This window comes from Lagenorhynchus albirostris, chromosome 9 (assembly GCF_949774975.1).
Source record: "Lagenorhynchus albirostris chromosome 9, mLagAlb1.1, whole genome shotgun sequence".
NCBI lineage: Eukaryota > Metazoa > Chordata > Mammalia > Artiodactyla > Delphinidae > Lagenorhynchus > Lagenorhynchus albirostris.
In genome coordinates this window covers 43,063,732-43,086,695 of record NC_083103.1, presented here as the reverse complement: position 1 = coordinate 43,086,695, position 22,964 = coordinate 43,063,732, and the positions used below count along the sequence as shown (strand labels likewise).

The 22,964-nt window shown below is 42.4% G+C and overlaps 1 protein-coding gene across 1 annotated transcript in view; it reads left to right on the top strand.

Moving 5' to 3' along the window:
* The window catches only part of PARVA (parvin alpha), a 180,654-nt gene that overhangs the window by 97,790 nt on the left and 59,900 nt on the right, over positions 1-22,964 (top strand). The window contains exons 3-5 of the mRNA XM_060159644.1: positions 3,042-3,131; positions 3,212-3,282; positions 6,078-6,180. Of these exons, the coding sequence (XP_060015627.1) occupies positions 3,042-3,131; positions 3,212-3,282; positions 6,078-6,180 (264 nt within the window). The remainder of the gene's footprint in view (positions 1-3,041; positions 3,132-3,211; positions 3,283-6,077; positions 6,181-22,964) is intronic.

The window sequence follows — 22,964 nt, the reverse complement described above, 5'->3', positions numbered from 1 at the left end:
CCCAAGGTCACATAGCTAGTAAGTGATAGAGCCTGGATTTGACTCTAGGCAGTCTGGCTCCTCTTCGGAGACTCATAACAAACAAAAGAGAAAAAGTGCCAGTCTTCCCACGGCTTACATTCTGTTAAGGGGGGGATAGCTAACAAACGTAGAAATGATAGTTATTTCAGATCATGATGAGTGCTGTGGAGAAAATACAATACAAGAGGGAGGCAGGGGGCTAATCAGAGGGTCCTGTAGGTCTTAGGAAGGAGTTAGGGTTTTATTCTGAGTTTGATGGGAAGCCACAGGAAGGCTTAAAGCTGGAGAAAGCTGTTTACATCTTTATAGATCATTCTGATTGTGCTATAGGAAGTAGACGGGGGCGGGGACAGTGCATCAGAAAGCAGTGGGCTGGTTAGAAGGTGGTTCTGGTTATTTAGGTGAAAGATAATGGGGACCTGCGCCAGGACGATGGTGGGGAGGCTGGTGAGAAGTGGTTGGAATAGGGTCTAGGGTCCTGTTTTGGAGGTGGAGCCCACAAAACTTGCCGATGTATTGGCTGCAAACGGTGAGGAAAAGAAGTGAAGGGTGATTCCTCAGATTCTGGCTTGAACCCTTATGCAAATGGTAGTGCCGTTTACCGAGGAGGATAAGAGTAGGGGACGAACAGGTCTTGATATAGTGTTGCTGTGGTGGGGGTGAGGATGCTGAAATTCACGAGTTCTGTTTTGGACGTGTAACTTTGAGATCTCCACCCATAGACGTAAGAGGAGACATTGAGTCCAGAGCTCAGGGTCAGGCCTAGGCTGGAGGTTCTGTTTGGTTTTGTTTGTTTGTTTCTGGGTTTTGTTTTAATAACAGCTTGACTTCTGTTTTCACAACCCAGTGATGCTGGGTAAAATAAAACCAATAGAGAATAAATGAGGTCAAAGCCTGGTTGCTTTTGTACATGAAAAATATCAGGAAGATGCTTCATTTTTATCCTATCCCTGATTCTGTTGCCTTGAATTCAGCTTTAGATAATTACATCTTATTAATTTAAAAAATATATGATAAAGCATACATCAGGCTGGAGATTTAAACACGGGCATCATCAGCATTTGGGTCTGTGGGATTACCTAGGACAGCACCGTCCAGCTGAATCTCCCGTGAGGAAGTCTACATTCTCACCGTCCAGTGTGGTACCACTTGCCCCATGTGGGCCATCGAGCGCTTGAAATGTGACAGGCGCAACTAAGAAACGGAATTTTTAATTCATTTAAACGTCAGTAGCCACATGTGGTTAATGGCTACTGTATTGGACAGCACAGACCTGGCCGGGGGTGGTGACGGGGGGCGGACACGGGAAGGAGTCATAGATGGCAGCGAGAGCTAGTCTCTTCAATGGCCAGTAAACCCAGTCTCACACCCACACTGAAACGTGACTTTATTTCCACTGCCCGTTGCTTGTGTCGCAGTGCTTGTTAAGTAGTGGAAATCTGGCTTCTTTGTAAGAAACAGCCTGGAAAAGAAAGCAAACTGCTAGTCCTAGGAGGAGCGCTAGGAGACATTATAGAGTCTAACAGGAAGCAGTTGTTCTTCTCTGGAAAGCACGTGCAATCCTATACCTGTAGAATCACTTAAGCCTTGAAGGTGTCACTTACACTTTTCAGTTATGTTTTATGGGGGTGGGGGAATTATATAGAGCGGTGGGTGTCTGTGGATTTGGAGATTCAAGGTGGTCACTGGCTGATATCCCATACGAATGTCAAGATCCCACAGCAACAGGACTAAATACCAGCTTCATAATGCGAGTTGTGTCCTTTAGGGCAGAGTGGGTTTCACTCCCTTTCTTAGGCAATCTCGTTCCCTGTCCAGCTGCAACAATCAGTGAGTTTGCTAATATGAAAGAACTCTTTGTAAGCAACTGCCTTGTGCTTAAGAGTTCTTGCAAGTATATGCTGGCGATCCGTGAGGCCATAGTCAATACACATAAATAAAATGGAAAGATGGGACATTGCTTTTACTAAAGGTGGATCGCAGCTGCCATACCAGCTCTTTGAGAACCCTTTGGTGATCAATGCTTTCAGAGAAAATGGTCATTCTGTGCTTAATTGGTGCAAAGTAATTACTCAAACTGGAATTGAGTAGAGGTGAGGGGATTTGAGCCGCTGCTTTTAGGAGAGGTAAAAATCCAAGGTAAGTGCTCAGCAAGGGTCCATCACACAACTGGTTTTGTGGTAGGGATTTTTATTTTTTACTAAGGCTTCATGTGAGGGTTCAGTGCATGGAGGGAGCAGGCTGGAAGTCTTTAGTGGTCATGGACCTCTTGTTATTTTTCTTGAGAACAGTGGAATCATAGATTTCTAAGATTTGGGAAGTAAGAAAGAACTTACTGGTCATCCTGTTCAGGTCTTCATGTTCAGCTGAGGGAACGGGCCTGGAGAGGTGAGGTGCCTGGCCACAGGGCCCATGATTCCTTACAGCTGAAGGGACAGGTCCAGAGCCCAGGGAGAGGCCAGAATGAGGTACTCTTAAGCAGCAGCTGGGACCAGGTGAAGGAGGGAGGCGGGATAATCAGAAAAATACTCAGGGAAGCAGAATCGGGAGAGAAGTCAAAGGAGGGTTGAACGGAGGATGGAAATGATCTACAACATAAATGTAGCCTCAACGTGGGGACCTCGTTCATCCAGTCAACAAAGAGTTGTCAGGTGCACCTGCACCAGATGGCAAGCCCTGGAAGGAGGCACAGGCAGGAGGCAACGGCAGAGACTTAAGGAAAACTGCAGTGCCCACCTCCCTTCTGTTTATCCCAAGATCATTTCTGAAAGGAGGCAGATTTCTGTGCCCTATTTCTCCAGGAAAGCAAGTGAGGTGATGGTCAGAAGAGGTGAGATGAAGGGGACGGTTTGGTCCTTTTAGCAAGGAGAGGCAGGAATCGGATGCAGGCTGAGTCACAGCTATAGGCTCACCTTGGTGCTTTTATTTCTCGATCCACATTGATACGGAACATGACTGTTACGAGCCCCACCCCTTGTTGTCTGTGGGCTACAGTGTGACTCTGTGCTTCCTTCTTGCAGTGTCAGAGCTTCAGGAGGAGGGCATGAACGCCATCAACCTGCCCCTCAGCCCCATCCCCTTCGAGCTGGACCCTGAGGACACAATGCTGGGTAACGGGGTCTCTTGTTCTCTGGGTTAGCCTAATGCCTTCAGGTGGGACCACCCCGCTGACTGTCTTTTCTTTTTAAAGAGGAGAACGAAGTGCGAACAATGGTGGATCCCAACTCACGCAGCGACCCCAAACTTCAAGAACTGATAAAGGTAAGAGGAAGTTAGAAGGGGCTTCAGGTGCCTCCCAGACTCAACAGGTGTTTTTAGACCACCCACGCTGTGCAGGCGCCACATGAGCCACTGCGGAGAGAACAGAAAGGCATGGCAGTCCCTGCCCACAGGCAGCTCGTGGTCCAGTCGGTGGACATCTACAAGGTAACAGAAGTGGGACATGACAAGTGCCCAACGAATGGTGTTGACCATAAGCACTGGAGAAGTTAGCTCAAATCAGTTCCCATTTGCCAGGATCCTAGAGCTCACACAGTCCTTTCGCCACTCTTCTCAAGGTCCCTCAGAAGCACCCTGTGAAGTAAGATCTAGTAACATCCCCATTTTACATATGAGGAAACTGAGACTCAGAAAAGCCAGATGGTTTGTTTATGGTCGCAGCTGAGTGGAGGAGATGAGGTTCAAACAGAAATGAATGAGATGAAATGAAATACTGTGCGTAATGTACTTGGCACAGTGGCTGACACATGGTCACCCTCAAAAAATGTTCATTTCATCCCCCTTCTGATTCCTTGTCCCGTGTCTGTCTTCTTCAGCTTCTTCAAGCTGCACTTAGAACAAAACGGCACTGGGTGCCAGAGATTGGTTCATAATGCAAATCTGAATACACCATTTTCCTGTTCAAAACCTGTATGTAGTTTCCTAAGAAGTGCACGTTGAAGCCCACAGTCCTGGGGGTGGTGTTTGAAGCCTCCATGTCTAGCTGCCTCTTTAACCTCAGATCATCCCTGCCTGACAACACAAGGACACCAGATCTGTTCGGCTTGACTCCCCGCACACACCTGCTCACCGTGCTCGCTTCGGCACTGCCACCACCAGGCCTTCGATCATGCAGCCCCTGCCCCCAGGGGCTCTACCTGCTCTTCACCTGAAGCCAAAGTTGGGTCACGTCCTCCAGGAAGCTTTCTCTAAACCCCAGGGCTGTCGCTTAGCCCCTCTGTGTGCTGGTTCACGCATTTAGTTCTGTCACTGTAGTCACCACATGGCGTTACAACTACTCATGTACTTCTCTGTCTCCTTCACTAAATGGTGAGCTGCTTGGGGTTAAAGATTGTCTCTTTTTTTCATCATGGTACTCCCAGGATCCAGCAGAGTATGACATACAGCGGGTATTAATAAATGCTGGGTGGATAGATGTTGGATGTGATGGATGTATGCATGCATGCATGGATGGTTGAGGGAGAGAGGGAGGGAGTGGGAAGGAAGGTAGGGGAAGGGGAAGAGAGGGGAGGGAAGGAGGGAGGAAGGGAAAAAGGAAGCTCCTACCTTAGGACAGTAGAACAATGTGCTTTGAAGGCACAGGCCTACAGCCAGGGATGGAAACCTAGCCCAGCTCCCACCTGTGTTGTAAAGGCAACTACTTCTGCCAAGTCAAAGAAGTCAAACACAAAAGATGATGTTCCTTATAGGTGAAACAGTTGAAAAGGCAAAACGGTAGTGGTTGCCTGAGGCCTGTGATCAGGCGAGGGGACGGAGCACAAAGAAACCAAAGGAACCTTCTTAGGGCTAGGGAACTGTTCTGTGTCTTGATTGTGGTGGTGGTTACACAACCGTGTACAGTGACCAAAACTCATCAAACTGTGTACTTAAAATTAATTTTATTTTATATAAATAATATCTTCATAAGCAAAATAAGAGGTTAAAATTAAAAAGGCAATGGCCTTGTGCAAACTTCAGTTTCCTTACCTGATGCTACCTGCCCCTCGGGTGTTGTGTGGATTAATTGGGTGAGACATCACCTGGAATGCCTCTGCTGGATGCCTGGTGCACGAAGGACTCTCAGGGAATGACGGGGGCTAAGTTACAGACAAGGCAGGAGACTGCACAGCCCCACTGAGAGGGAGCCTGGTGCAGGGAGGAGAACATGTGCTTTGGAGTGAGGTGGACAAGAGTCCAATTCCTGTCTCCGCTCACGGTTAGCTCTGTCCTTGGGCAGATATGTTTACTTCTGTGTTTGATTTCCCCTCCTGAACACAGTAACCACCTGGCCAGATGTCACAACGGGAGAGTGCTTTATTTATGAATAAAATCTGCCCTTACTGACCGTTCGGTCCTTGCCGCATGTAATTTTTTTTTTTTTTTTTTTTTTGGCTACTCTGCACGGCATGCGGGATCTTAGTTCCCTGACCAGGGATCGAACCCATGCCCCCTGCAGTGGAAGCGCAGAGTCCGAACCACTGGACCACCAGGGAATTCCTGTAATTCTTTTCTACCACTTAGTGTGGGAGGTGTCTTCAACCTCAGTTATAGAGGTGGGGAATCCGAGGCTCAGAGCAGATAACTAGCTTGCCTTAGATTCATAGGTCACAGAGGTACACACGCAGAGGTCCATGGATGACAGAGGTACACACACACACACACACACACACACACACACAGATGTCCATAGATCCCAGAGATGCGCAAATTAATTAGTAGGTCAAGTGGGGTTTTCAACCTCAGTTTGCATAACTCGAAAGCCCATACTCTTGCCGGTACAAAACCACACAGCCAAGCACTGTGCAAACGTTGCTTGCCATTCGGGGAAGGAATGGTAGCGGCCAGAGGTATTAGCAGAGACACTGGTACCATCAGCACTAGAAGAGCTCATACCTGAAAGTTAACAGGGCCGCTGCGGCTCCTACTTACAGCTACTTGTCCACATACTGGGCCATTTGGATAGTTTTGTTCCTTTCAAAATCTGAAGTTCATTTAAATTTTAACTGTCCAGGATGAGAAAGCTGTTCTATAAGAAAATACCCCATGACTCTTCTCTTATTCTCTCTTTCTCTGTGTAGGTATTAATTGACTGGATTAATGATGTTTTGGTTGGAGAAAGAATCATTGTGAAAGACCTGGCTGAAGATTTATACGATGGCCAAGTCCTGCAGAAGCTTTTTGGTAAGAGGAGAGTTGAATATTGCAGTGGATGTCTTTAATCTCCTAGTTTAGAGTTGTTCTCCGTTCACAGCAGTCCACCTGGAATGGAGTAGGAATGGGTCCTGTGTGGGATAACAGATCAGTTAGATGTCCTCTTGGAATGTTTTACATGAATGCATTGCACAGGGAGTCTTTGTGACCAGATGGGGCTACTCCCCCTCACAGACGAGAGTCATCAGCATGGAAAGACTCCGCTGTACACTGGAATACATGCCTCGCCCTCTCCAGAAAATTGTGCTCCTGTGACCTCTGTAGGTCTATTTACATGTGTGTGGAGATGCATGTATGTTTTCGTGTACCTCTCTCCTATGGACCTGTGTGTGTGTGTGTATGTGTGTGTGTGTGTGTGTGTGTGTGGCGATGCATGTATGTTTTCGTGTACCTCTCTCCTATGGACCTGTGTGTTTGTGTGTGTATGTGTACCTCTGTGATCTCTGGCCCCGTGTGTGTGTGTGTGTGTGTGTGTGTGTGCGCGCGCGTGCGTGTGTGTTCCTCTGCGTATCTCTCTCTAGGTTGATGCAAGTATGCGGAAGTATGTGCTTTATGATGCTTGGCCCCTGTGTGTCTCCAGGTAACTTGCATCTGGAAGGGTATGTGTCCCTGTATCCATTCATACCTGTCGTGTGAAAGTGTGGAGGAGGCGGGGACGGGAGACTTCAGGGTGAGGTTGGTGATGAAAGGACAGATTCAACTTGACTAGATTTGGACTTCCCCTCTCTGCGCCCCACTTTCTCTCATCCTAACCACTGCCCCAAGTTCTAGACTTTCATTCTTAGCTGCCCACTCCACTCGGCACCTCCACCTGCGTGCACCTCAGCTGAGCTCATCCACTTTCCTGAAGATGTTCCTGTCCCTCCGAGTGACTAGAACCCCGTCCCCTCTTCCTTGCCCCCCCATGGCTGTGGGGCGGGGCGGGGGGGGTCTCCAAGTCCCGTTTCTTACTCAGAATTCTCTCCCGCATTCCTCCTCCCTGCATTTTTCACTTGTCTGAACTGTTGAAACAATTTCCCAACTCACCTCTTTGCTTCCCATCTCACCTCCTCCAACCCGTTCCCCACACAGCTAGCTGAAGAATCTTTTTTAATTGCAAGTCTCATCTTGCCAGTACTCACTCTCCCCTACCTGTGGGACAAAGTCCAGGCCTATTAGTACAACATTCAAAACATTTCATCCTCCGATCCCCAGCTGTCTTGTCAGCCTCACCTCTGGCCACTCACACACGTGGCTCATGCCATGGAAAGTGCTTAGAGTAGCACCTGATGCCCAGTGAGTGCCCAGGCAGTGTCTTTCGTCATTTCATTGCTGGTTTTGTTACGTTTGTGAACACCATCACCACGTTATGACATACGTCGAGCATATTCACGCCTCTCTACTTTTGCACTTGCTGTTCCTTCTGCCTCTAGGGCCTTTCTTCCTCCTTTATCTACCGAGGCAAACCATTATTGCTCATCTTTCCAATCTCTACAGTCAACTGAGCACGCCTCCCTCTAATACCCCTCACAACCCAGTCACATCTGGAAGGGACAGTCATGCTGTCGTCTGTGTTCCCTCAGAAATAGATACACACACATGTATACATAACATGCAGGTCTTTATTACATGGACACACACGCGTGTACATAACATACGTGCCTTTATTATATAGATACACATAGACATATACATAACATACGTGCCTTTGTTATATAGATACACAGACGTATACATAACATAATGCTTTATTATATAGACACACACAGACATATATACATAATATACATGGCTTTATTATTATAGGATATTCCATGTTGTTTGTAGCTGTTTATGTAAGTGTATGTGGGCTTCTCAAGGAAAGGAACCTTTTCGCATTTATTTATCCAGTCTTCTCCAGTACTAACATGTTGCCCAGCACTTAATCAATGTATATTGAATGAATGAATGAATAATATAAAATCTAGTAATTTCTAGGAAGCTAAGCCGATTCAGTACTCAAACGTCAATATTAATGAGTGTTCATATCTAAAGGCTTGTAAACGCAGCTGAACATGGAGAGGAATGAAACATCTTTGGCACATGCGGATGTGAAAAAGCCGTGAGCCTCACTGAGCATCTCTCCTAGTGACTGTAGCTTTTAACCCCACTAGCAAATTTCTAGTTGGGATCTGAAACTGTCTGGAAGTGTTCTACGCTGGGCTTTGAAAGCAGGGGTGGAACATGGCTGTGCAGTGATGGAACGTGGTCATGAGCAATCTCACCTCCGGGAATGGTTACAAAACTGTCCAGCATCATCCGTGCCGCCCCAAGTCAGGCATCAAGTACAGTCAGGTTAGATCATCTCAGATCTCAGTGTTCATGTTGCAAATGCGATTCACAGCGGAGGTGATGCCTCTTTTGTCAACTTACGTGTAGAACCGTTGTAGGTCTAAGGCTAGACGTACACACTCAAAAGCTACAGGCAGAGCACCCAGTGGAGAGAACTAGTTTGCGGTTGAAAATATGTGTCAGGAGCTCCTGGGAGGAATCAGTCTGGAGACAGGGTTTTGGGTGACCCCTCTGACCTCGAGTTCCCCTCTGGCTATTTTTCTTTCTTCGTTCCCAGCCAGGTTTCTCAGGATAATGTTTGGCACTCCCTGTTCTGCTTTCCCACCACTAAGTATTCACTCCTTAGGTACAGGCTGGGTGCCACCACCTACCCATCAACTTTTCCTTCCCAGGTCACCAGTGTCAATTGAGAGCTCTTCTTACGTGGTGGCATTTGACACTACTGAACACCTCACCCCCCCACCCCAGCCTGACGGTTTCTGTGACGGGTCCTCTTCCGCCTCTGACACCCACTTCTCAGTCCTCCTCGTCTGTTCTTCTTTCTGTAATGGTTGGGTTCCTCCACCTTCCATCCTTGGCCCCCTTCTCTTGTTGTTTCATACCCTCTTCCTGGGTGATTTCATCCACACCTATAGTTCCAGCCATCAGCTATATGATCACCATTCTCAGGTCTCTATCTCTGGAACGGCTTTCACTTTGAAGCTGTAAGTAAGGTTATCTTGTACCTGCCCACCTGGCTGTCACACAGGCACCTGTAACCAGCCTGCCCCAAACTGAGCTTATCTTCCTCCTCCCCAAGCCCAATCTGTTTTCCACCTTGACGAATGCTATTATGACCACAGATGACAAACCTGGGGGTCATCGTGGATAGCTCTTTCTTCTTCCTTCATATTCTGTTAGTCACAGTTCTGACAACTGTGTTCCCATATGTGTGTGTGTGTGTGTGTGTCAAACCGTCCCATTTCTTAATCAGTTAGTACACGTGCAGCACTTGGAAAAGTGCCTGGCTCACTGTGTGCTAGGTCAGGGTTGGCTTTCAAAAACTTTTCCAGCCCCACTGCTTCCTCCTTAGCTCAGAACCTCATCATTTGTCTTAACTTCTCTGGCTCCAAAATCCTTTTCTCACATTCAGCTGTTTCCTGCCTTGGTAGCACTCTGAAGTTCTCCCAGATCGTCTTTATATTTCACTAGTTGTCTTAACACTTAAACCCATAGCCCATTTGTCAATGTTTCTTTAAAACTTTTTTATTTTGAACTAATTTTATTTATTTATTTTTATTTATTATTTTTTTAAATGTTATTTATTTTTGGCTGCGTTGGGTCTTCTTTGCTGTGTGTGGGCTTTCTCTAGTACCTGTGAGCAGGGGCTAATCTTCGTTGCGGTGCACAGGTTTCTCACTGCGGAGCTTCTCTTGTTGTGGAGCACGGGCTCTAGGCATGCGGGCTTCAGTAGTTGTGACACATGGGCTCAGTAGTCGTGGCTCATGATCTCTAGAGCGCAGGCTCAGTAGTTGTGGCACATGGGCTTAGCTGCTCCGCGGCATGTGAGATCTTCCCGGACCAGGGCTCGAACCTGTGTCCGCTGTATTGGCAGGCGGATTCTTAACCACTGTGCCACCAGGGAAGCCCCTTGAACTAATTTTAGACTTATAGTAGAGCTGCAGAGACAGTCCAGAGAGTTCCTGTCTCCCCTTACTCAGCTTCCTCTAATGTTAGCATCTTACCAACCATAGGGCAAGCATCAAAACTAAGAAATTAACCTTGGGCTTCCAAGGTGATATGTTTTGGGGAAGGACCCCACGGAGCTGATGTGTCCTCAGGGCATCATATCAGGGCAGACACAATGTTAACATGTCTTATCACTGCTGATGTTAACATTGACCACTCGGTTAAGGTGATGTCCGCCAGATTCCTTCACTGTAAAGTTGCTATTTTTCTCTTTGTTATTAATTTATTTGTGGGGAGATACTTTAAGACTTTGCAAATATCTTGCTTCTCCTTCCACTCCTTCCACTAATTGTAATTGGTGGAGCATGTCTGCCAGTTACTACTGTGGTGGCCTAGTGGAGGTTTTCTATTTTTCTAGTTTCCTATTCCTTCCACATTTATTAACTGGAAGTCTTCTGTAAGGAAAAGTTGTCCCTTGTCCCCCATTTACTTATTTATTTACATCAGTATGGATACAAAGATACTTATTATACTTTAGTTTATCATCAATGTTATCATTATTCATGTTTTGCTTATATACTTCCCCCTTTGACCACTAGGAGCTCTTTCAGGTTGGCTCCTGGGCACTTCCTGGATGTGCTGCCCCATATTTTTTTTTCCTAGCACTTCTTTACTTTCTCATATCATAAGATGCTCCAGGCTTATCTTATATTTCACTTTTACTCTAGCCCTAGAATCAACTACTTCTTCAAGGAGCCCCAGTTTCTTTTATTAGAGAATGGTGTTTAGAAATCAGTATCTGGGCATATTACTTGGTGTTTTTAACTGGCTACCTGTCACACAGATAAACATCCATGTGTAGGTACAGTACTATTACCTGGTGGTACTAAGATGAAGCAGGCATGATCATTTCCAGAAATTCAGCTTCAAATTGTACTGGGGCTGGGCATGGAGAGTAGGAGGGGGCTGAGTTTGGGATTAGTAAACTAACTATGAAATACTGGCATTTAGAAAAAAATTAAAATGGCATAGCGACCTTCAGGAGTCCAGATATGCCGAGTCACATCTTGGGAGCAGGATATGGACCTGGAATCCGGGAAGCCACGCTGATGACATCATGGCACAAGGACTCAACCCAGAAATGAGCAAGATGCCAAGGCAGGGATCTCTGGGCCAGAGGTGTGTGCGTGTTATTGTTATGGTGAAATTCTGAATAGTTGAGCATCCCTGAGATGACAGGTGGACTGTCTGGCTGGGTGCTCTCTGATCTTGAGCTCTGAGAGGGCAGCGTCATACCTGCTGCTCCTCTGTGTGGCCAGATGCTACTTGCTCAGCATCAGTGCCCGGTCTACTTGCCCTTCTGAGTCCCTAGGCAAGTCTGGGAAGTTCTTCTGGTGCAGCCTCCCCCAGGTCCTCCTTTCTGAGCTGCCTAGCCCAGCTGCCCACTGCGGCCTCTGTTCTCTGCATCTTCCCTCTTGCGCGGGCAGCATATCTGAGTTGAGGTTTTCCTGAAAGCAGATGCTGAAACAAGGACTTGCGTGGAGGAAGTTTATGTGACGGGTGATCTTAGAAAGTACAGGTGGTCAAGTGGGGAATGGAAGAGAGGAAGAGAGAGACACCATTAAGGATGCATTCATGAGGATGACAGCTCTGTTTGCAACCAGGGCCCAGGGCTGAGAAACCAGGTGACACCACCCCTCAAAATCCCCCTACTCAGGACAGGGAGCAGGGACGTTTATCCTATGGCTCCCATCACTGTGTGCTTGAGGGTTGTGTAGGAATTAAGAACCCCTGGACTGTACTCCTGCTAGAGAAGGCGAGCGCTTCAGGGCCGGAGATAGCTGTCTGCCGTGGCAGGTGAATGCTGGGAGCTCAGGGAAGGGGCGTCAGCGTCATCCAGGAAGACCAGAGGGTGCAACTCCTACTTTAAGGACTGCTCCTCCCAACACTGGCCATTTCTCTGTACCATTGGTGTCACCGCCTGGGAAAAGTCAGATGCTGGCCACTTTGGCCTGCCTCTTTATGGTGCCCACCCCCATCCTCTCATGACAATGGTTCCAGCCCTTTCCACACCTCAGAACACAAACTCCCCACCCCCAAGAATGAAGAGGAAGTTTCTCCCTAGCCCCTGACAGAAATTCATCTCATCTTTTATCCCAGGATTAGCCTCTTCTCAGGGCGACTGATAGATGCAATATCCTCACTTCCCCCGGGTATTCTTTTAGCCCAGTGCACCAATAAGTGGGGTAAAAGTCCCAGAATGGTTCGAAGTTGGGACACATTTCCCAGCGTCTCAGCTTACAGGTGCATCCATGGTCACCTTGCTGTATTTGCATCGCCAACATCACATCCCCTAGGCGGTAGATGTGACTAAGTGAGAAAGGCAGGAGGCAGGGGATTCTAGGGAAATGCCTATCCCGGGTCATCATTTCATTTGACCATGGGCTGCTGCCTGTTTCCTATTGAGGTTTCCTGACTTGGGACAGCTCTGCAATTTGCCTTATGGCATGTTAGATTCCCCTGATCCTAATCTTTGAACATGTGTGTGTAACTGGGAACAGAAAAGGCCTTTTCTGAGGGATGGAAGTCATAAGGCTCTCCCTTCTGGTTTTTGCAATAACATATGACTGAAACAGGGTGTCTTCTTCGGGCATGAGACTAGGAAGGGTCCCTTGGACATAAAGGTTCTGCAGGAGGGTTTTTTGTTTTGTGTTGGGTATGTGTGTGTGTTTCTTTTTCGCTGGTAGACCCTAAAGAGTACATCTTACACTGACCTTAATCTAATCAATTAATATTCGTCAAGCAATAGCCATTTAATTTGCTATGTCCTACTGCTGAGTTTAGGGATACGGACGTAAATACATCACAGCGCCGCCTTTAGGTAACTCACAACCTGTACTATGAAGGGCTGTGGGCTGTCAAGTTGAAGATTTGGAAAGGCATCATGAAAGAGGCGGCATTTTGAATCAGGCCTTCTGGAAGGAGCAGAATTTCAGCCAGATGAAGGAGGAGAAGAACATTCTAGTAAAAAATGTTGCTGGTAAGCACCTGTGGATTTCGGTGTGAGTGGAGAGTGTTATAGAGACAGGAGCACATGGGTAGGTGACCATCAGCATTGGTTGAGTGGGGAGTGGGGCTAACAAAGAAGATGGGAACCAGCACCCAGACCTTGGTTTCTAACTCCAGTCTCCAGTAATAGAAACCAGGGCATACAGATGAGCCTGGAGCATCTTGCAGTGCCAAAAAGAGGCACTAGGGGAAGAAAGTATATCTGCGGGGCAGCATGTTGAAAGTGTTCAGGGCCCATCTGAGAGAGCTCCCAATGGCTAGAGGTGGAAATTTGAGCCAGAAGATGAGTAACAATAATGTTGGATTATAACCCAAAGTCTAAAATAAATATCCTTAAGTCCATATTGTTATCAATAAATAGCTGAATAAATAAATGAGGGAGAAGAGACAAATCTTCTTTACAGAGTAATTTCAAATAAGTTATTGATTTATAACTCCTTCAAGGAAGTAGAAGTTAACTCCCCATCCCTGATGTGGACTGGATCTAGTGACTGGCTTCCAATGATTAGTGTATGGAGTGGAGGAACCTCGTACAGACACTACTTTGGCCAAATCAAAGTTAGCATCACCGTTGATAAGTCACGTTGATAGCATGTGCCCTTGATAGGATGCAATGAAAAGGGCACTTCACCTCTGTGGTCTTTCTCTCCAAAATCCCCAGTCTAACCATGAGAAAAATATAGGAAAAACCCAGTACTCTTCAAAACTGTCAAGGTCTTGAAAAACCAGACATCTCTGAAAAAATGATCCTAGAACAGAGGACATGAGGCAGGTAATGATGAATAGGTGTGAACGGAAAAAGGATGTTAAGGAAAAACTAGTGAAACCCAAATAAATATGGAGTTTAGTTAATAGTCATGTACTAATGTCAGTTCATTAGTTGTGACAGATGTACTGTAGTAATGTAAGAGGTTAACAATAGGTGAACCTGGATTTAGGATATGTAGGAACTATCTGAACTGCCATTTCAGCTTTTCTATAAATCTAAAAACCATTCTAAAACAAGAAATTTGTTTAAAGAAATAAGATGAGCTTACATTATAGAGGACCTTGCAGTAAAAATTTTAGACTATATGCAGTGCCCAGTGGTAACTGCTGATGGCTTGTGAGCAAAACACCATGATCAGAAATAGGAGCAGCAGGAGGGTTGCTCAGAGGCAGTAGAGGAAACTCCAGCAAAGCATCCTTTTATAAGATAATAAGGGTGTCGAACTAGAGGAGTGGCAGTATAGATGGGGAGAAGCTTTAAGAGAACCTAGTAATGTAGGGAATGAGCAGCTGAAGTAAACCAGGCTGACCCTAAGTGATGGATGTTAAACAGGGATGATTCCATGAGTCCCTGGAAGAGCAGCATCTTGAAGGGTTTGGTCATATTGGTTTTGAGAGTTGCTTCCCTACACCCAAAAAAGTACTTAGGCTGAAGTAGCAGCTATGCTAAAATTGAAAGAGGAATGAAGAGAAAGATAGGAGATCTGAGTTCCAATCCTGGTTCTGCCACTAAAACATTTCTCTGCAGCTCAGGTCACTCTTCTGTAAAACCAGGAAGATGGCCTGAGCAACTGTACAGCTGAGTGGTTCAGTACAGCACTCACTAACCACATGTAGCCATTAAAAGTAATTAAAATTAAAAATTCCTTTACTTAGTCACACCAGCTACATTTCAAATGCTCCCTAGCCAAATGTGTCTAGTGGCCACCATATTGAATAGTGCAGAAATGAGCATTTCCATCATAGCAGAAAGTTGTTTTGGACAGCACTGCCCTAGGTACTGCTATGATAGTCACTGTTTCTAAGATAATTGAAGATAATGTATACTGGTATTCTTAAGCTGGACGAGACATTTTCTGGTCTCTGAAAAACTCAAAAGCTGGATGAAATTCTTTTTATTCTTATTCTTTTATTTATAAGTAGTAGAGAAGCTCTAGAGTGTGTTACTAAGTAAAGTATGGTACAGTACTGTGTGTATATATATGTCACTGTGCGTGTGCATTAAGAGACACATCTAACAATTGAGTATATAAAGAATATCTCTGGTAAGTCACAATAAACTCTCTATGGTGTGGAACTAGGGAACTTGGGACTGCAATGGGAAGAGGGGACTTAATTCTCACAGCTTGAACTTTTTCCATGTTTGTATATTCTCAATTTTATAAAAAAAATGGTAGAGTACATATGTAAATTTCAGTAGCAAAACTGAATCTATCGGTGGATGTCAAATAATACTTCATACATTTCAACAGCTATCCCAAGTAAAATAGGAAGAAAAGGAAACCACCTAAATAAGATAAAGACAATTTATACAAAACCTAACAGTGAACACATTACATAGTGAAATATCAAAGACATGGTATTAGGAACAAATCAGAGATGATGGCTATCATCACAATTATAAGTGTTTTGGATATACAAGCTAATGTCGTAAGATAAGGAAATAGATTTTCAGGTTGAGCATTATGGCTGACTAAATGTTCAAGCAAATCCTCTTGGTCTGCATAGTTTAAAAATCTGGATAAGCCTGAAAAAATATATTTTTGTATTGCATGGGTAAGCTGTAAGGGAAGGAAATCCTACTGATGCCAAAAACAACAAAGAAGTGTAAATCCAGTAAAATAAGTGTTAATTTCTAATGGCCTAATTAGCCTGAGGTTTAATGGTTCACACTTACAGGGCCAAGACACAAAGCCTGAAGTCTGAAAGGAAGGGGAATTGAATCAGAGACCCCTGTATAGAGCCAGTGTCTCTGAAGGGTAACACTTTCAGTGGGTAAACTAAAACAATCTTGTCCCACAGAGAGGGGCAGTAAGGATAAATGTCTATCTCAGCCTTGGATATGAAAGGGACAAGACAAAGAAGAAGTCTGCACTGATAATTCCTTATCATCAAATGTCTGTACTCACACAGATTTTAGGACTAGGATTCACAGCACTTATGTGGCTTTAAATGCCCCAAGCTGAAAATATAGTTAAAAGTTGTTCCAAGTTATTAGTGTTCCCCAAGGCAGAAGGGAACACATGCCTCTTGAAAGGAATGAACTTTAAACCCAGGCCACAAAAAATTCCCAGAGATAAAATTCCAAGACAAATGAGCTCAAAATCAGAAATCAACAAACACATGAAAGGAAGCCACCATGGGCAGCATCAACCAAAACAATAAACTGCAGATTCATCCCACAAATGCTATGGATATTAGCAATTGATCAGTTATGGAATAGAAAATATATTTAATATGTCAAAATAAAAGTTTTAAGGCTATAGAAAGGATGATAAAAGAACAAGCAACTATCAAAATTGGACAGGCAGATATGAGAGAACTAAATAGAACTTCTAGAAATGGGGAAAAAATAGAATAATGAAATTAGAAACCTCAATGGATTAGACACAGCTGAAGAAGGAATTGATGAGCTGGAAGATGGAATTGAAGAAATTACCCAGAATGCAGTATTAGAAAGACAATGGAGTGGAAAGTGAGAATTAAAAGACATAGAGATTAAGAAAATCCAACATATGGCTAATTGGAATTCTAGCAGGAGAAAAGAAAGAGAATGGAGTATAGTCAATATTTAAAGACATAATGAATTAAAAATTTTCAAAATTGGTGAAAGATATGAAGTCTTATATTCAGGAATCTCAAGGAATCCCAAACAGGATAATTAACAAGAAAACTTCATAATGATACCTAAGAACACTGAAGACAAAGAAAAGATTAAAAGCAGAGAGAAAAAAAGAGATTACCTATAAAGGAACAATAGACTGAAAGCTGTCTTTCCTCAGGAACAATCAAATCCCAAAGCTGTTGGAATGATATTTTTCAGAAAAAATATTGTTAACTTACAGGTTTATATCCAGGAAAAAAAAAAACAACCAAAAAACCTGTTTTAAAAATGGGGAAAAAAGGCATTTTAAGCAAACATGAAGTGAGAGGGTTTACTACCAAAAGACCCTCACTAAAAGGAGTTTCTAAAGGGTGTTCTCCACAAAGAAGGAAAGTGAACCCCCCCCAAAAAAATTATCTGAAATGCAACAAAAAATGAAGATAGAATCAGAATTCCAGACAACTAAGGTACTTAACTCAGGAAGAGTGATTTGAGTTAGAGTGTGCTGAGGTTCTTGTATTATTTAGTATGTGAATAAAGAGACTAATTAACATAGGACTCTGTTAAGTTAAATACACATGATAAATTTTCTAGGGAAATCAATAAGATAATAAAGCAGTGTATAACCTCCCTACTTTTAATGGGGAGAAAATGAAATGAGTGGGAACAGAAACCTTAATCTAAGAAGCAACAAGGATGGAAGCAGAACATAAAGAATCAGAAAAGTAGAGAAGTAGAAAGCTTAAAATAAGTTGGTAGAAGTGAATCCAAGTATATTTGTAAAGGCAATCAATGTAAATTGGCTTTTTGTGTGTGTCGGGTTTTTTTTTTTTAACATCTTTATTGGAGTATAACTGCATTACAATGGTGTGTTAGTTTCTGCTTTATAACAAAGTGAATCAGTTATAAATATACATATGTTCCCATGTCTTTTCCCTCTTGCGTTATCCATTTAAAAGACAAAGATCATCAGATTAGATAACAAAATAAAATCTTGCTCTGTGCTCTTTACTAGAGATAGTACCATGAAGACACAGAAGGGTTGAAAGAAAAAGAATAGAAGTAATCATATATACTAGACTAATACTAATTAAAAGAAAGCTGCTGTAACTATTTTAATATCAAATGAAATAGACTAAGGCAAAAAGCATCACTACAGTGAGTCTCTACATATTAATGAGACTAAAATTACTAGGAAAATATTGACATTTTCAACCTAACACACTTTTGTGCATTAAATATATAAAAATTTAAAATGCCAGTCAGAATTACAAGAAGTTGACAAATCTGCCATTACATATTTCTCTTAAAAACACATTAAGGAAAAAGTTCATAAGACTAGAGAAGATGCGGACAATGTAATTAACCAGCAACGCTCCCAAACTGGAGTATTCTCATTCTTTTCAACTGTATGGAACACTTACAGATTTTGCTTAGGTCCATAAAGTAAGTCTCAAGTTATCATACAGACCAAATTCTTTGACCATGATGCAATTAAAAAAATTTTTTTTTAAACTGACCATCTCCATGTTTCTGGAAACAAAAATATAATAACTTAGAATTTCTCATACTGGATGGAGTATTTTATGTATTCTAATTCTTTGAAGGGTGGTTACATTAATATAGTATGATATATATGGCAACTCTGTTTGTTAGAACGTCTCAGTCCTTCTATCATTCAGAATTCTTGAGTTTATTCTGCCCTGTCTTGATACTTCAGAACTTTTTGAATACTGTTTCATTGTTTCAAAAGCATATTTGGATGCTAACTTCAAAAACAACTGAAAGATTCACAAAATAATCCTATCAGAACATTTTCTAAATAGCATCCTATTTCAAAATCATGCCTAGTACTTTATAACAAGTTAAACTAGTGATGAACAATTTGCAGAACTATAAAAACGTGAGAGAAGCAATTTCCTGGAAGAATAAAAAAAATTATCAATAGAAAATTTTCAAAGAGCTAGCTGAAATTAGCTGAATAAAGAAAATGAGAAGACTACAGGCCCTTTGGTGGGGCTAATGGCAGACTCTGGGAGGGATCACACCATGGAGTACTTCCCAGAGCTTCTACTGCCAGTGTCCTTGTCCCCACAGTGAGCCACAGCTGTCCCCCACCTCTGCAGGAGACCCTCCATCACTAGCAGAAACTCCATATGCATTGAATTGAAAATACCTTCTTTCAAAAGCAAGAAGAACTACAATCCTGCAGCCTGTGGAACAAAAACCACATTCACAGAAAGATAGACAAGATGAAAAGGCAGAGGGCTATGTACCAGATGAAGGAACAAGATAACACCCCAGAAAAGCAACTAAATGAAGTGGAGATAGGCAACCTTCCAAAAAAAGAATTCAGAATAATGATAGTGAAGATGATGCAGGACCTCAGAAAAAGAATGGAGGCAAAGATCGAGAAGATGCAAGAAGTGTTTAACAAACACCTGGAAGAGTTAAAGAACAAACAAACAGAGATGAACAATACAATAACTGAAATGAAAAATACACTAGAAGGAATCAATAGCAGAATAACTGAGGCAGAAGAACGGGTAAGTGACCTGGAACACAGAATGGTGGAATTCACTGCTGTGGAACAGAATAAAGAAAAAAGAATGAAAAGAAATGAAGAGAGCCTAAGAGACCCCTGGGACAACATTAAATGCAAAAACATTCACATTATAGGGGTCCCAGAAGGAGAAGGGAGAGAGAAAGGACCGGAGAAAATATTTGAAGAGATTATAGTCAAAAACTTCCCTAACCTGGGAAAGGAAATAGCCACCCACGTCCAGGAAGTGCAGAGAGTCCCAGGCAGGATAAACCCAAGGAGAAACACATCGAGACACATAGTAATCAAATTGGCAAAAATTAAAGAAAAAGAAAAATTATTGAAAGCAGCAAGGGAAAAACAACAAATACCATACAAGGGAACTCCCATAAGGTTAACAGCTGATTTCTCAGCAGAAACTCTACAAGCCAGAAGGGAGAGGCATGATATATTTAAAGTGATGAAAGGGAAGAACCTACAACCAAGATTACTCTACCCGGCAAGGATCTCATTCAGATGCGATGGAGAAATCAAAAGCTTTACAGACAAGCAAAAGCTAAGAGAATTCAGCACCACCAAACCAGATCTAAAACAAATGCTAAAGGAACTTCTCTAAGTGGGAAACACAAAAGAAGAAAAGCACCTACAAAAACAAACACAAAACAATTAAGAAAATGGTAATAGGAACATACATATCAATATCTAGTTTAAATGTGAATGGATTAAATGCTCCAACCAAAAGACACAGGCTCGCTGAATGGATACAAAAGCAAGACCCATATATATGCTGTCTACAGGAGACCCATTTCAGACTTAGGAACACATACAGACTGAAAGTGAGGGGATGGAAAAAGATATTCCATGCAAATGGAAATCAAAAGAAAGCTGGAGTAGCAATACTCATATCAGATAAAATAGACTTTAAAATAAAGACTATTACAAGAGACAAGGAAGGACACTACATAATGATCAAAGGATCAATTCAAGAAGAAGATGTAACAATTATAAATATATATGCACCCAAGGTAGGAGCACATCAATACATAAGGTGACTGCTAACAGCTATAAAAGAGGAAATGACAGTAAAATAATAATAGTGGGGGACTTTAACACCTCACTTACACCAATGGACAGATCATCCAAACAGAAAATTAATAAGGAAACACAAGCTTTAAATGACACAATAGACCAGATAGACTTAATTGATATTTACAGAACATTCCATCCAAAACCAGCAGATTACACTTTCTTCTAAAGTGTGCTCAGAACATTCTCCAGGATAGATCACATCTTGGATCCCAAATCAAGCCTCAGTAAATTTAAGAAAACTGAAATCATATCAAGCATCTGTTCTGAACACAACCCTATGAGATTAGAAATGAATTACAGGGAAAAGTAAAAAGCACAAACATATGGTGGCTAAACAATACGTTACTAAATAACCAAGAGATCACTGAGGAAATCAAAACATACCTAGAGACAAATGACAATGGAAACATGATGATCCAAAACCTAAGGGATACAGCAAAAGCAGTTCTAAGAGGGAAGTTTATAGCAATACAGTCCTACCTCCAGAAACAACAAACATGTCAAATAAGCAATCTAACTTTACACCTAAAGGAACTAGAGAAAAAAGAACAAACAAAACCCAAAGTTAGTAGAAGGAAAGAAATCATAAAGATCAGAGCAGAAATAAATGAAATGGAAACAAAACAGTTGCAAAGATCAATAAAACAAAAAGATGGTTCTTTGAGAAGATAAACAAAATTTATAAACCATTAGCTAGACTCATCAAGAAAAAGAGGGAGAGGACTCAAATCAATAAAATTAGAAATGAAAAAGGAGAAGTTACAACACGCACTGGAGAAATACAAAACATCCTAAGAGACTACTACAAGCAACTCTATGCCAATAAAATGGACAACCTGGAAGAAATGGACAAATTCTTAGAAATGTATAACCTTCCAAGACTGAACCAGGAAGAAACAGAAAATATGAACTGACCAATCACAAGTAATGAAATTGAAACTGTGATTAAAAATCTTCCAACAAACAAAAGTCCAGGACCAGATGGCTTCACAGGTGAATTCTATCAAACATTTAGAGAAGAGCTAACACCCATTCTTCTCAAACTCTTCAAAAATATAGCAGAGGAAGGAACACTCCCAAACTCATTCTGTGAGGCCACCATCACCCTGATACCAAAACCAGGCAAAGATACTACAATAAAAAAAAATTACAGACCAATATTACTCATGAATATAGATGCAAAACTCCTCAACAGAATACCAGCAGACAGAATCAACAGTACATTAAAAGGATCATACACCATGATCAAGTGGGATTTATCCCAGGGATTCAAGGATTCTTCAATATACTGAAATCAATCAATGTGATACACCATAAGAATAAAAACCATATGATCATCTCAATAGATGCAGAAAAACCTTTTGACAAAATTCAACACCCACTTATGATAAAAAACTCTCCAGAAAGTAGGTAAAGAGGAAACCTACCTCAACATAATAGAGGCCATATACAACAAACACACAGTAAACATCTTTCTCTGTGGTGAAAAACTGAAAGCATTTCCTCTAAGATTAGGAACAAGACAAGGATGTCCATTCTCACTGCTTTTATTCAACATAGTTTTGGAAGTCCTAGCCACGGCAATCAGAGAAGAAAAAGAAATAAAAGGAATAGAAATTGGAAAAGAAGAAGTAAAACTGTCACTGTTTGCAGATGACATGATACTATACATAGAGAATCCTAAAGATTCCACAAGGAAACTACTAGAGCTAATCAATGAATTTGGTAAAGTTGCAGGATACAAAATTAATGCACAGAAATCTCTTGCATTCCTATACACTAATGATGAAAAATCTGAAAGAGAAATTAAGGAAACACTCCCATTTACCATTGCAACAAAAAGAACAAAATACCTAGGAATAAACCTACCTAGGGAGACAAAAGACCTGTATGCAGAAAACTATAAGACACTGATGAAAGAAATCAAAGATGATACAAACAGTTGGAGAGATATACCATCTTCTTGGATTGGAAGAATCAATATTGTGAAAATGACTATACTACCCAAAGCAATCTACAGATTCAATGCAATCTCTATCAAATTACCAATGACATTTTTTACAGAACTAGAACAAAAAATCTTAAAATTTGTATGGAGACACAAAAGACTCCGAATAGCCAAAGTGGTCTTGAGGGAACAAAATGGAGCTAGAGGAAGAGGCTCCCTGACTTCAGACTATACTACAAAGCTACGGTAATCAAGACAATATGGTACTGGCACAAAAACAGAAATATAGATCAATGGAACAGGATAGAAAGCCCAGAGATAAACCCACGCACCTATGGTCAACTAATCTATGACAAAGGAGGCAAAGATATACAGTGGACAAAAGACAGTCTCTTCAATAAGTGGTGCTGGGAAAACTGGACAGCTACATATAAAAGAATGAAATTAGAACACTCCCTAACACCATACACAAACATAAACTCAAAATGGATTAGAGACCTAAATGTAAGACCAGACACTATAAAACTCTTAGAGGA